Genomic DNA, 16049 nt, shown 5'->3' with positions numbered 1-16049 from the left:
CTTTCGATTTACTTCAATAAAGTTATTATGATTTCTCCGACCACTCTAATGCGTCACTTCGAATTTTATGGTTATTCTAACTTAGCCAGTAAAAGCCGACCACCACTCCTTCTACGGTTTTCGGAGCAGGCCCTGTCTCCGGTTCCTCCCAACACGTGCATGGGATCCGCTCTCTACAGTTACGGGTGATCGGCAGGTCCCCCTTGGTTTGACTTGTCCGCGTCTACGTGTGCACAGGTCACGAACCTCACACTCCGACCACATGGCAAACTAGGGCCGCACAAACTTTTCGGGATGATGTGTCGAGCAAAATGGTACAACTAAACAGAACGTTAACATGTTCTCACTTAGTTACACCAGCATAAGTTTCAAGCTTAAAACGTTTTATACAAAGCAAACAAGCTTATAATGATATACAGTTACGTTATTACAAGCTTGCCTGAAGAGGCCCAAGTTTACAATAACACAACTATTCCCCCCTTCTACAGCTCTAAGCCTATTACATTGGCTGGTCGGGGCGCGCGGCACCTGCTGCTCGCTGCTTCCGATACCCTACTCGGGTCTTGAGGACTCTTGTGCTGGTCGAGCTGAAGGGGATGGCCCCACCGATGCCTGGCTGGTCGAGACCGCAGGCTTCGTCGGTTGGCTTGCAACTGATGGCGTTTCCAGCTGACTTGTCGATGGCGTTCCCTGTACAGGTGCTTGTCCCACCTCCACACAGGTTAATGTCGCCAATTATCTTTGACTGACAGGTCTAGCTGGGCCATCCGAAGCTCCTCCGCCTTGTCTGGGTCTACCTCCTTCGGGTATCCAGCTTCCAGGCGCTTGAGATCGATCAGGGGGTAGTGGGCACGCACCATGCTTAGCACATGGGCACCCGTGTACTCACCCGCCTCCTTCACGAACTCTTGGAACCATCCCCATGCTTGTCTGCATCTCTCGACCAGTCCGAGCTGGGGCGTCCTTGGCTCTTCCTCTGTGAGCGCCGGGTCGATAAGGTCGAGGACGGGCACAATGCCAGTGGCCACTTCCTGGCACCGGTTCTTCCATGTGTCCTGATCCTCGGTGGCCTCGAGGCATCTTGCTTTCCAGCCGTCACGCTCTTTGATCACGGCTTCTAGATGCCTCTTGGCATTGACTTTTAAAACTGAACACCGTACAAGACATCAAATGTAATGGCACGACAAGACAAGGCGGGCAACAGAATGAGAAAGGTGGTCTGGAATACTTACTTTTCAGTTCCTCCTTCATTTTGGTGGTGTGGTCCTGGAGTTGAGACTGGGTGCGTGCCAGTTTCTCGTTGTCCTCCTTCAGACGACCACACTCTGCGGTCACGCGGCTATTCCCCTCTTGGAGGCGGGTTACTTCAGCTTCTAAGCCTGCATTACAGCTGTCACTACCAACAACGCAACAACACGTGTTACACACCTGCTGTGATAAAATGACAACTTACTTGTTTTTTCCCGCTCTTTGTTATTAAGCTGGCCGACCAGGTTCTGGTTCTGTGCCTCTAGCTCTGCCCTCTCCTGGTCGGCGGCTTCAAGTTGGCGGCGCAAGTGTTCCACCTCGGCCTGCCAGTTCTTTATTATTCGCCGTGATTCCCTCAATCTGGTCGAAGCACCTCTTTCGGTACTTCGCGGTCTTCATCAAGTCCTGCATATAAACAAGCTAAGTTAGACAGATCGACTACATAATAGGGTCAAGTGGTCAAGCCAAACATACCTGGACTTCTGTCACCAGACGCTTTGCCGCCCGTTCGACTCTTAGGGTCTCTTCGACCTCTGGGATTTCTTCGTGCATAACCCACTCAGTCGTTCCGCCAGCGCGACACATATACATGTTGTCGTTTATCTTGGGGACGGCCCAGGATTTCTTCTACTTCGTCCTCTTCGGCCTCTTGTTCAGGGGCGGCGCCGGTCTAGAGTCTGCAGTCACCGCGACCACCATGGCTTTCCCACGAGCCGTAGCATCGGCTAGCGTGCTCTGTGCCAACCCCGGTTGCTGCTCCTTGGCTTGGACTGGTTCCTTTGGTGCCAAGGTACCTGCTTCAGCAGGGTTTGTGCTCGGAGCACTTGTACTTTGCTCGGCTTGTCTTCTCGACCAGCTGCTCGGGGACTGACGTCTGGTCGCCCGTCTGCTGAGGCTCCGGTGGAATTTCTTCTTCAGGTTCCTCCACAACTGGCCGCTGAGCAGCTCTTTCCGCCAGTACTGGCGAAGCCATGCCGCATCCGGCTAGCTAGGTCAGGATTTTCGGTGGACGCCGACCTGATACACCAGGGAAAAGTTCAGAAGACAATAATATTCAATACAAATTATAAGCTTATATCAAAGTTACAGATACTTATAGCTTGGAGGCACGGAATGACGTGGCGAAGGAGCGTCTCTTCGATCGCGCCTGCTCCACGTGCTCGGCGGGTTCCACCGGGTCTTTTCGATGACCGGTACTGGCGCCGGGGTTTGATGCTCGACACTTTCCCTCGCTTGTCCTCTGTGTTGCAGTGGTCGGTGATGCGATCACTGCTGGCACAGAGGAGCCACCCTGCTCCTGTCGACCCCATTTGTCTCCTCCTCTTTCGAGGGACGAGCCGGAAGATGTCCGCATCCTCTGCTTCATCGTCTGAAAGGGGGAAGATGGCTTGGCGCCGTTTGTTGGCAGCCGGCCGCTTGTCAGCAGCTCTGGTCGATGCATCCTCCACAACCTCGAGTGCCGCCCAGTGGACGTCTTCGGTCCTGGCGCTGGTCTAGGCGGCTAGGCCGGCAACTTGCGGCCAATCCACACCAGGGGGCGGAGACACGAACACTGCTGCCCGGTCACAACCTATTACTCTGAGAAACATAAAGGAGACAACAGTCAATTTCTTGTTACAACATGATTCTACAGTTACAAGGAAGCATCATTTACCTTTGGGGCAGGTCGGGCCAGCTTGAAGGCGTGCTCGATGTCGTTTAACCTGACATAATTGGGATCGGACCAGGTTGAATAGCTCCCCAATCCTAGCCTTGACTTCTATCTTGTCGAGCGCCTCTTTCCTGGTCCTCGTTGGATCTGCGCTCCCCTGGTACTCGAAGCCAGGATGTACCCTCTTCTGGCAGGGCTGGATCCTTCGGCTGATGAAGTTCCCGACCACGCTTGGACCATCTAGCTTTCCCCACGGGATCATCCCGAGCAGTTCTGCGATCTGCTCCAAGTTCTCAGGCTTCTCTGACCAGCTGTTCTTCTTCTCCGGAATCAACCCCACGTCGCACAGGGTGATTGTGTTCAGCTCTTCACGGATGTAGAACCACTTCTTGTACCATTCGTCCAGCGAGGTGTTCCAGGGGCAGTGCAGGTACTGGGCCTTCATACCGTCACGCAGATTGAGGTAGACGCCTCCGGCTATCTTCGAGCCGCCGCTCCCTTTCTTCGACAGACAGAACAGGTGGCGAAAGAGGTCGAAATGGGGCTAGAAGCCACCATAGGCCTCGCAGAGATGGATGAAGGTGGAGACAAGAAGAATCGAGTTGGGATGCAGATTGCAAATCCCAATCTCGTAATACAAGCAGAGACCCTGAAGGAAAGGGTGCACTGGAACCCCAAAACCCCGCTTGAAGAAATCCTCGAAAACCACAATCTCACCTGGTTGTGGATCGGGGAAGCTTTCTCCTTCCGGCGCACGCCATCCCGCGAGTGCCTTGTTGTGGAGCACTCCCATGGCGACGAGGTCTTCGATGGTCTGCTCATTGCTCCTTGACTTCCACCACTCCTTCGCCATGACTCCGCCTTTCTTCTGGGCGTCTCTCTTCGCCATTAGTCTGTCCTTACTAAGGGGGTGGATGCGGTGGCGAGGGGATTGGTGATGATTTTCGGAGGAATAGGGTTCGGCAAGAGGAAGAAGAAGGTTGCGGCGCCGAATGACAATGGGGATCGGTAAAAGTAACTTACCAGATCTATATTATAAATAACAAAGAGCTCCGTCGTTTCGTCCGCCCAAGATTCTTGGGAGACGTGCGCACGCACTGCAGACGGTTGTTCACACAACCTCGAGATCTACGCCAATAAATGCGCCCCTTCGTTACCAGTGTACGCGCCTCTTCGTTGATAGTGTAAGAGGGCCCACACTGACGCACCTCCATACAGGTGCCAAGCGACTGTTTGCCAGAAAGAGCAAGAAGACAGAGTGACGTACTATACCCGTCTGCTTTTTTGACCAGACGTGTCAGACTGGACTTGACAGAGAAAGGAGATAAATAAATACACCAAATAATATTACAAGCGGCGTTCGTATTTTCGCTGCATGTCTTGTGCTCAAGGATAGATCAGACTACTACAATGCTCGGGGACTGCCCAGACAACTGCCATGCTCGAGGACTGCCTAGACCACTGCTGTGCTCGTGGACTGCCTAGACCACTACTGTGCTCGGGGATTGCTCCGACCACTGCCATGCTCGGGGACTGCTCCGACAACTTATGTGCTCGGGGACTGTCCCGACCACTGCTCGGAGAATGGTTCTCCTCGGCTACATGTGATTTGTACTCACATACAGTTGAGAGACATTTATTTAGACCTTGCTTCAAGGCTCATACTTCGCCTTCCAGCAAGCTCAGGGACTACGTCGGTACGATGCACCTGCCGGTGCATCTCGTATCGCCTGTACAACGATTGGATTCTTAACTTCAGTGGAAATTCTTTTTTTAGACCCTGGCACCATGTGCCTGCGTCACCTACTACCAGGCTCGGGGACTAAGTGGGCATACTTCACCTTGCGGTGAATGTGTTTTAATCGACCCCTGTGCTTTGAATGATTGTAAGGATTATTAACGTGCTCGGGGACTGTCCCGACCACTGCTCGGAGAATGGTTCTCCTCGGCTACATCTGATTTGTACTCACATACAGTTGAGAGACATTTATTTAGACCTTGCTACAAGGCTCATACCTCACTTTCCAGCAAGCTCGGGGACTACGTCGGTACGATGCACCTGCCGGTGGATTGTCGTTTTTGTTTGTACGACAATTGGGTTCTCAACTTAACCAGGAATTCTTTTTAGACCCTAGCACCACGTGACTGCGTCACCTACTAGCAGGCTCGGGGACTAAGTGGGCACACTTCACCTTGCAGTGAATGTGTTTGTTTTTCGACCCCTACGCCTCTGACGCTCAAGGACGCTATGCTTCAAGACCACTTACATTTCTTTTCAGAAATACAAGTGGGCACACTTCTCAGGACGGAAATCTTTTTCTTTTTTCTTAAGAGCACCATACATTCTTCGGACAACTTACTTCTCCGGCGATGACGGTGGTCAGAGATGTCAAGGACTCAAGCCTTACTTGTCGGAGAAGGTTAAAATGGCGTGTCGCAGCATAATACATGGTGCTCGGGGACTAGCTGTGGGGGTATTAACCCCTATACCCTTACGGCTAAGCTTGGGCCGGCCCGGATTGGTGGGTCCGGTCCACCAAAAGACGACGTGCGGCCCAGCCAACCTGATCGGAGTCCCGCACAAGGAGTCAAGGCGGATTTGGCGATCAAGCAAGATCCTGGTCGGTTAGAATAGGAATCCTTATCCGGCCACATATGGCAATTGTAACTGGCTAGGATTAGTTTCCAGATCTGTAACCCTGCCCCCCGGACTATATAAGGCGGGCAGGGGATCCCTCTAAAAAACATCTCTCATTGACATACAGCAATACAAATCAGACGCAGGACGTAGGTATTACGCCTTCTTGGCGGCCGAACCTGGATAAAACCTCGTGTCTGTCTTGCGTCACCGTCTTGTTTGTGGCTTGCGCATCTGTCTGCCGACAATCTACTACCTTGGGCATACCCCTAGGTAGACTGCCGACCATATTTCGTCGACAAATACATACTTTGGTGCCAACCAAGTTCACATATATAAGTGTGAAAAAAAATAAGTACACAATAGATCACACTAGTTGACAAATTGGCGGTTGACAAATTTGTTGACAAATTGCAAGAAATTAAACAGTCATACGATCATTGAATTGGCAGTTGACAAATTTATTGTGCCATATTAATGTTACTACAAAAGTATATATGGAAATTTAGTCTGTAGCTGTACGAACAATTAAGAAAAGGATAATATGAAGTTTTAAGAGATGTGTCTTATACACTAGCAACACTATATATATAGTGGTCATATTTTTTTAATAAAGCATAGTATATAGTGTCATTCAGTACTAGAGTGTCTTTGTTCTAGAACGAAACACATGTTAGGAAAAGTTGAAAAGTAGAGGCAATAATGATATCGAAAAATAAATCAAACATAATTTATTGCTTTGCATCCATGTGTCCAGTTTTGTGTGCAAACCTTATCTTCAGTGTAATCATATTTGTTTTGTGCATGCAGATCCTGGTGCTCCACATAATTATCTTGCTCTATCTACAGTGAATAAAAATAATTTTCATGACTTAAATCTAGTTTAAAAATAAATTCAATCCTACTCCACAATCTTTTTTTATTTTTCATACATGTTACTGAATAATTTAAAATATAAATGTACCAAAAATATTATTGTTGATAAAATGAGTACCTGGTAACGAGATGCTTCAAGATTTGAGCAATTGGAAGATGTTTGCTGGTCCACAGTCTGTAATGTTATATAGTATCATTCTCTACCGTAATTTCTTTGTTCTATAATGAAACACATGTAAGAAACTTGAAAAGAAGTAGAGGAAACATTGGTATCTAAAAATAATACAAACAATTTATATCTTTTTTATCGATATTGGTGTGCATACCTTTTTTGTAATGTGGATGCAGATCATCATCCTTCACATTGTTTCCTTGCTCATTCTGTAGTGAACTAAAACAAATAAATATTTGACATAAATCTAGTATGGATAATTGCCAATTCAACTATACCATTGTATAATTCAGTTGTTCAATCAAATACCTTTTGTTTTGTCTTGCCACGCTTTACTCTGTCCTCAGTTTCATCTATGCAGAGTTACATTGCAACAACAAAATATTTAATGATAAAAACTTGTATAGATAATAACACATTCTATTAATAATAATTATTTAAAGTAGGTAGTAATCACCATGGAAATTAACCTCAATACCACCACCACTATCTATCTGATCTCCTCTAGCACTAGGATGAAGTTCAGATGCTTTAGTATTTTGTCCATGGCTGACATATATTCATCATGGCTTTGAATTATGAGCGTTCTTCTACCTCTTGCCATGGCTGCTGCACAACATCATTAATGAAGTAAAAGTTGTCCACCAACTAGTTTCTAGCAAGAAATTAAACAGGGAACAGAGTAAAACAATCTTCAACCATTCCTCAAAATATTCACATCGATAGGCATCTCAGCAAAAATATTGTAAACATGGTGTACTGCAATAAATTGAAGTAATATTTGAAGCTAAATATTTCATCTTATAGAGATGGTGTACTGCAATAAATTAATGTAATATTTGAAGCTAAATATTTTATCTTATAGACATGGTGTACTGCAATAAATTGAGGTAATTGATCTAGAACTAACATTAGTATCGTCCATACATAAGTGAACAATTATTCACCTTTACAAAGGCAATCACTACTTGTTAATTCATAGAGAAAAAGATACTTAAACTGAGTCTATACATAAGTGAACAATTATTCACCTTTACAAAGGCAATCACTACTTGTTAATTCATAGAGAAAAAGATACTTAAACTGATGTGACATGAGGCCTACATATTCAAAAGATAATATGCATGATCATCCTAATTGTATTAAACCCCATCATGCTAACTGTGTTATACGTTCTGTGATCCAAAAATCTCAACATTCTTACAAACGTAGGATCAGAGAATAGATGGTGGCAGTGCCGAGGTGCACCAGACTGATCACAACTTAAGCTTGAACACAATCTTACCTAATTATTATCCCATTCTTCAGCATGGCAACAAATAAAAACCCAATGTTGTAAAAGCACACATGCCTGGGAGATCCAAAGGAATGGGGAAAAAGCTAGGGCCTTTTTAGTTCACTGATTACTAATAGAAAAATCGAACAATTCAAGAACCTGCAATATACGTACCCTAATGAAGCCAGCCATCGTGTTACCGTAGTTCTAGTACAGCAGGTTGCCCAGGTTTTCGATTTTGCTCTCATCAATACCTAGCTTCTCAACCATGTAATCTAGAGTGAATGATGACAAATGCGAAAAGGTATAGGCGTTCAGTTCACTGAAAGTTCAGAGTAAAAACAAGCAGCAGTCAGTAACAACAGGAGACGAAGAACCTCAGCTTCAATGTTCTTCTTGAGGCCTTGTTTGGATGTAGTCGAATTAGCATCAATACATATGTGTTGAAGTGGATTGGAGTGGAACTTGAACTAAATTCCACCCCAACACATGTGGATTGAGGTGAATCCGACGACATCCAAACAAGGCCTGACGTGGCCTGCGATCCCGGAGCTCAGCGGGTACAGGGTGTGTCCATGTCTACAGGCAAGAAAAAGTCAGAAAACCTTTGCATTTCGTGAAGAACCAGAGGAAGAAGGCAACAACAGAATGAAATAAAAATAAGACAGCAACGGACGGTGACATTTTTTTTGCAGGAAGCAGAGAAACAACATGCCCAAGGGCAGGTAGTCAAACTTGGGCTCCTGGACCTTGTAGCAGCGGATCTCACCGGCACCAGCTCGGAGGGAGCCTGGTGGTCACGCCATGTGAAGAGAGGGGTGGCACTAGGGAGGATAGGCGTGGGGAAGAAAAAGATAGAACCAGGGCGCTGTCGCCAGTGGCATCCTTGAGGTGAGGTCTGAGGCCGAGCAAAGGCCGTAGGGAAAATTGACGTTGTTGCCAACGCCGGTGCCGGCGTGTGATACCGTTGCTCGCAGGGGAGGGAGCCCCGGCTAGGCTGCTTCTGGCTAGGCTGATCGGCCAGCCGTTCGGCGGGCTTTTTACATATTTACCATTATTACGATCGCCACTTACAGGAATCGCACTCTTAGAATGACGCTTACAAATTTAGCCGTTTTAGTTCGCGCTCCTTTCATTTTTACCACTTTCGCCTATGTGGCACGCCAGCTCGTGCTGACACACTGGCACCGGCACGGGAAATGACCCCGCTGCCCCCGGCCATCTTTCAATCAGACGCGCCGTTGCCCTCTCCCTTTTCCCCCTCCCCATTTCGTTCGTCGCCGCCTCCTTCCTCTGCCCGCCCGCCGCCCCCATCCTGCTCGTCTCCACCGCCACGGCCACCACGGACGGCAACCATGTCGCATAGGGCGGAGTCATCCAGCTTGAGTAGGCCGGCGAGGAGGCTGAGTTCCGCGGTCGCTAGGTTTGTGGCCTATCCGGTTGGTACGGAAACAGGGCTCCCCTTGATTGTCTGCCCCGATTGCAAGCTCGCTCGTGTGATTGAGCTTCGCGTGGTGCAGGACACTCGAAACAAGGGCCGCAGCTTCTTCAAATGCCCTAGAAACGGGGTGAGTTTTGGTGATTTTCCTTTTTCCTTCATTCTAGCCCTAGCTTGTCTTATTTATTTCTTTTTTTTTTGCACAATCCGCAGCTCTGTAGCTTCTATAGGTTCCAGAAGGCTTATTTGGATGAATTGGTCGACAAGAAGATCATCAGGATCTGCAGCGAGGAGATTGAGGAACTGGTGGAGGAGGGAGGAGAAGAGCACAGTGAAGGCGCCCATCTGGGGGTGGAGGGCTTGAAGGACCTGAAGACTGAGGCACTAGAGAAGAAGCTTCAGAAGATGATGTCAAAAATGAACTATGTCATTGTTTGTCTTGTGGTTGTTGTGTTTGGAGTAGTTTTCAAATCTATGATGACCTGATGTAGTGACAATGAACCCTTTTATTTCAATGAAATTGGTTGTCCAGTATGCTTGAATGAATGAGCAGTTGGAATTGTGCATTCTCAGTTTCAAATGAATGAGCAGTTGGAGTTGTTTTCAGTGAATGAGCAGTTACAACCAACTTGTAATGAAAAAGAGCAACTGCAAGCTGACATTAAAATAGGGGCTAATTGTTTGCCATTACATTACATAAATAAGATGTTCTTGACATTCAAATAGGGGCTGGTTTGCCATCACATAACTGAGATGTTCTTCACTACCAAAATAAGGGCACCATGCTTACTGTTTCTGTGCCATACACATATTCTAGCTGCAGGCCACATATTCTTGCCATACACATCACCTATGTAGTACTTCTTCATATTCTCCATCAAATGCCTAAAACATTCTCTCCACTCTGCATCTGGAAACACACTTTTTACAGCTGACTCCAAACCCTTGCATGCATCTGTGCAGATTGCTAAGTGCTCCATGGGTCCAATTGCTTTCCTAAGTTATTCCATAAACCAAACCCAATTGTCTTTTGTCTTAGAGTCAAAAAAGCCAAATGCTAAAGGAAACAACCAGTTATGGCCATCTAGAGCTAAGGCTGCTGGCATGTGGCCATTCCAGGACCCATTCAGAGCAGTAGAGTCTACACTGATATAAGGCCTACAGCCATTCAAAAAACCATCTATACTTGCTTTGAATGCACAGAAGAATCTGCTAAACCTAACTTTGCCTTCATCATCTGTGATAGTGTCTATCTCTACCACACTACCAGGTGATCTTAGTTCTATCTCAGCCTTTATCCTATACAACCAATCGAAAGAATCATTCCACTTACCAAAAAGCTTTTTAGATGCTCTCCTAGTCCCATTGTACACTGTCTGGTAGGGGATGTCAATACCATATTTGAATTTCAACTCCTTTTTCATCTCTGTAGCCCCCATTGATGTCTTCTTCTTTAAGAATTGAACTGCTCTCTCTGCCACCCATTTTATTGAGGCCATAGTGTTGTCTTCAACCCTTTGTGTAGATGCACACTTATGATCTTGTTTATTTATTTGAATCTGCATGTACAAAAAAAGCCATACATAAGTATAATTGAAAGGCTTCAAACCACCAGTTCAATGGAGAAGATGCAATGCAAACAAAAACTACAACAAACATGTGTATACAATCAGAAAATGTACCCTGACACTGCCATCATGTTGGGTTCTGGCTCTAAGTTTCCATGGGCAGCCTAGAGCACCACAGCAGACCCTATATCTTTCTTTGTCTGAATGCTCAGTAACAAGCTCAAACTCCCTTTTTATAGCATATTGTTTAATTGCTAGCCTAAGCTCCTCCATGCTGGGATACACAGTGCCTACACTCATATCAAGATTGTCCCTGTCCCATTCATACAGTGGCTCTTCATGAGCAATGTCATCAACATCAACAGCTGCTGCATTCATGTCTTCATGCATCTGTGCTGACATAGCTGGAATTAGCACCTCTTGTGTACCATGTTCTTCCTCTCTTGCCTCACCTTCCTTGAATCCCATAGCCTCATATATCTGATCCTCATCAACAAGCTGTGTAGCAGTACCATCATCTTTAGGGTTCTCTTGAATGGTTAGAATGCTCCAATCAACTACTGCTACAGGTTGTTCATCATGGGGGGGTGGGGTGCTACAAGTATCACCACAACCTTCAACATCATTAGGCTCTGCACTATGTTCATTAGTCACACCAGAGACACATCTAGCTCTAGAAGCAGCTGAACTAGCATTGTCATTACACGCACCTTTCTTGACAACATCAACAGTAAGAAAAGCCACCCTCTCATCCCAGTGGTCCTTAATCATTTGCTGCACATGTTCATCCCTCCTAAGCTTCCATTCAGAGCCAGTTTCTTGGTCTACAACCCAGACTGCAAGTGTTTGAGAAGGCCCCCAGATAGTCTTTGTTGATAAATCATCATGGAATTTAGCAAGAGAATACTGATCGTTCCTATCAAACTAGATGTCATGCTGCTGCTCTGCCATGTCCACTGGACCATATTCATCAGCAACATATGGACCAACCTTAACAACTAGCCTAAATGCACTGCCAGGATCGATCCTGGCATCATCATAGACATGGAAAAACATGAGCAAGTACAGACTAAGTACTACACACCTACTGTGGTAAAGTGCTTACCAAGGAGGGCAATCACCAGTGGCCATTGCGACACGGATCAGATGGAGACGTACTACATCAATCGCCTATGAAGAAAATAGCAGAGCAAGACGAAATCAGCGAACATTAACCTAATCCCTAACCCTAACCCTACTCGGCGCGAGCTGTGTGTCCCAGTTACGAAGTAGGGCACGTACCTTCGATCTGTCGATGATGGATGTGCCGAAGAACACCAAGGTTGCCGTCCGTGGTGGCCGTGGCGGTGGAGACGAGCAGGATGGGGGCGGCGGGCGGGCAGAGGAAGAAGGCGGCGGCGAACGAAATGGGGAGGGGGAAAAGGGAGAGGGCAACGGCGCGTCTGATTGAAAGATGGCCGGGGGCAGCGGGGTCATTTCCCGTGCCGGTGCCAGCGTGTCAGCACGAGCTGGCGTGCCACATAGGCGAAAGTGGTAAAAATGAAAGGAGCGCGAACTAAAACGGCTAAATTTGTAAGCGTCATTCTAAGAGTGCGATTCCTGTAAGTGGCGATCGTAATAATGGTAAATATGTAAAAAGCCCCCGTTCGGCAGCCCAACTACAGCCATTCAGCTGACCTACAACTCCCGTTGCCCAGCCTTCTTTCGGCTCCCTCTCTCATTCCCTTCCCCATCTCGCGGCACTTCTAGGGTTTGCACTCACTCTCGCCCCCTTCCCTCCTCGCGGCGCGAGCCGCGGCGGCCGTCAGCACCGCACCCCTGCCCCACCCGCCGCCGTCAGGCCTGAGGCCATCAACACCCTCCCCCATCCGCACGCTTGCCCCGGATCCGAAGCCGCCATCGCCCGCCCGCTCTGGATCTGACCCGCTCGTCGTGCTATTGCGGTTGTTCACCGTCGGCGCCGACAGATCCTACCCGCAGCTCGTCGTCATCGTCTCCCGCCTCGCTAGATCTGGTTACTCAAGGTTCGTTCCCTTCCACTTTCTTCCAGATTTGGTGTTCTGTTTTCACGAGCTGCCTCGCATTCGAACTCACACCAAGGTATGTACGTCGGCTACAGCAAACTAGTTCAAGTTTCATCCGCTGCTACTCAACGGTGCCCACACTGGCACCGTCATCCACTTCTTCCTGCTCTCTACCTGAAGCCAGGCACTACAACCTGCGTTCAAAACGCACCAGGTTGACTGACAAGGCAAGTGTCCTGTTGTTTACTTACTTACTCATGCTTCCTGTTGTTTACATCCATTTGGCCTATTCTTTACTTTTTCGTAACATAGAAGTAGCACAAATACCAAATCATACTATACCTTGTACACCTGGGAACAAATGGCCATCAATCGTGCAAATTGGAACGAGGAGACGACGAAAATTTTCGTGGACCTTTGCATTGCTGAGAAGAATCAAATGAACTTCCACCAGAAGGGCTTGGCAACATGTGTATCGCGACTTGAAGCAGAAAACAGGCTACCGTTGGGACAGCAAGAAGCTGCAGAACAAGCTTTCGTCCTTGAGAAGGTCCTACATGAAGTGGCGGGACTTTAACACCCACACTGGACTCGGCCGTAACAGGAATACTGGCGGCGTTACAGCTGATCCCACCTTTTGGACGGACGAGGAAGCGGTAACTGCTTTCATCTATTCTTTGGTTTTTGCTCGTTCAATGACATCTACAGATTGATTTCTAACATCTTCACCATTTGTTACCTCCAGGAGAATAGTGAAGCTGCTCAGGATCTTGGCAACCCACCGCCTTTCCTTGAAGAACTGGCCACTCTGTACGCCCGGACGACCCAAGACAGGGGGACATTGCTCTGCGCTGGTGGTGTCCGTGAGAGAACACCCACAATTCTCAGCGATGACACTCCAGCAGATATGTCACAGGACCCCATTGCTGGCTCCAGTGTTGCTCAGTCGTCGAAAAGGCGAACCAGGGACGAAGTGGTGGACAGCCCTCAGAAAAAGAAGAGTGCCAGCTTGGAGGACTAAGTCAGAGACATCTCAACGACCGTAGTCGCTATGGCATCGGGTGCTAAAAAACTCTCCCGTGAGGAAGAGGAGCTGAACCTTGCAGTACAGATTTTAAAACAAGATGGTATCTACGAGGCGTCCGATCTGTTCTGCAAAGCATTATACCTATGCAAGAATAAACTCAACCGCAGGGCCTTCATAACGATGAAAACAAAAGAGGGCCGCCTGTATTGGATCAACTTTAACTGGGAAAACAAGTAGCGCAATGGACCTGCAGCAGCGTGGATGTTGGAGTCATGCTTCGTTCATTTAATTTGAAAGCTTGTGTGTTAATCTATTTGAATTGATGTCTGTTTGTTTGATTTCGATCGATGTAGCGTGGCCTCTGGCCCGAACTATGTGTTGTTTTTGTCCTGAATCCAAATAAACTATGTCCCGTGCTGTAAGCCTGTAACAAACTGTCTCAGATACACAATTGATTTTTTTTCCTATGTTAACAACTATCAGGTCTGTATGTGGACTGACTTTTCATTTTGCAGGGGAGTCAACAGCACCAGCATCAGCGAGCAGCTACCAGCAGCAGCAGCGAGGAGTGACCAGCAGCAGCGAGCACTCACCAGCAGCAGCGAGGAGTCACCAGCAGCATCGAGCAGTCACCAGCACCAGCGATCATTGAGCAGCAGCAGGGAGCCGAGTGCTGTGCTCTAAAGGTATGCACTCAGCTTTGCACTTCAGTTCATGTCGCGTTCATTGTTGTATTTCGTCTGCTCACTATGTTGTGGACAAAGTGTTCGCAGAATGAGCAGCACTGAAGATTCCAACAACAGCGATACTTCCAGTGATGACACCTCTGCCATTTGCAAAGTTGGAGGCGTACGGAGCCGCTCTAGGATCATATGCAGCTACCAGGTATAATCGAGGTCCTGTGGTGAATCCTCCCTGCCCTCTGCCAGAGCTGACTGGGCGACAATGGGTGGAAGCGAATTTGCTGAACTGACAAAAGTGCTACGACAACTTTCATATGTATCCTGACGCATTCCTAAAGTTGCATCATACCTTAGTTACTTATCATGGCTGGGATGTACACAACAGCTTCAGTCGGTTGAGTCTTTAGCTATGTTCCTGTGGGTTTGTGCAACAAATCAGCCTACTAGACAGATCAGGGATAGATTTGAACGGTCTTTGGACACAATTAGTAGGAAGATGGGTGATGTGGCAAATGCCATGTACTCATTCTCACAGAAGGCTATTGCGCCAAAGGATCCGAGCTACACAAAAATCCATCATAGGCTGACCCCATTTGCAGCGTTCTTTGATGGGTGCATAGGGGCTTTAGATGGAACTCACGTTGAAGTGACAGTTAGTCGCCAGTCCCGTTTGGACTTCATCAATAGAAAAGGAACTGTTACCGTTAATGTGTTAGGCATAGTGGACATGGACATGCGCTTCACATATGTCGGTGCGGGGAGGGCGGGGTCCAGTCATGATATGGCGGTGTTGAATGACTGTATGCGGACACCAAATTACCCGCATCCGCCACTAGGTAAGCTTGTAGGTTTATGGACTTCATGCACAAATTATTCAAATAGTTTTGTGACTAATGGTGGATATGATTCATGTTTTGTAGGAAGGTACTATCTGGTGGACTCTGGTTACGCCGTGCGTGAAGGATATTTGGGGCCATATCGCAGTACAAGGTACCATCTTGAAGAGTTCAGCCGCAGAGAGGCTGATACTTTAGAGGAGAAATTTAACTTCCACCATTTCAGTCATCGCAGTGTTGTGGAACGGGCATTTGGGTTTCTGAAAAGCCGGTGGCACATTCTGTGAGGAGTACCACACTATGAGAGAGAGAAGCAAACCAAGATTATTATTGCATGCTTTGCGCTGCACAATTTTTTGTTAGACCACACCGAAGCAAGCTCTGCAGAGAGCAACATGGATCGAACTCCAGATTACAACGTGTTTGCATTGGTGGCAGCAAATGTTACTCCTGATATGGAAGTTGTGCGAAATTGGATCGCTATCGGAATCTGGGCAACGTAGTGCACAGGTATGTCAATTTCTGCTGCTGAGTTGTATGCCAATTTCATAGATGCACGTCAAACTGTATGTTGAATTGTAGTAGTATGGCAATATGTGTACATGCAGGTGA

General features: G+C 47.4%; 1 protein-coding gene across 1 annotated transcript; it reads left to right on the top strand.

The window, feature by feature from the left end:
* Nucleotides 1–15097: 15097 nt before the first annotated feature.
* LOC136480304 (uncharacterized) lies at nucleotides 15098–15724 on the top strand. Its single transcript, XM_066477890.1, has 2 exons — nucleotides 15098–15437; nucleotides 15522–15724. Exons 1-2 carry the CDS (start codon nucleotides 15098–15100, stop codon nucleotides 15722–15724), a joined length of 543 nt encoding a protein of 180 aa, XP_066333987.1.
* The last annotated feature ends 325 nt before the right edge of the window (nucleotides 15725–16049 follow it).

Source organism: Miscanthus floridulus, chromosome 9, assembly GCF_019320115.1.
Source record: "Miscanthus floridulus cultivar M001 chromosome 9, ASM1932011v1, whole genome shotgun sequence".
Lineage (NCBI taxonomy): Eukaryota > Viridiplantae > Streptophyta > Magnoliopsida > Poales > Poaceae > Miscanthus > Miscanthus floridulus.
This window is presented reverse-complemented; position numbering and strand designations above follow the sequence as displayed.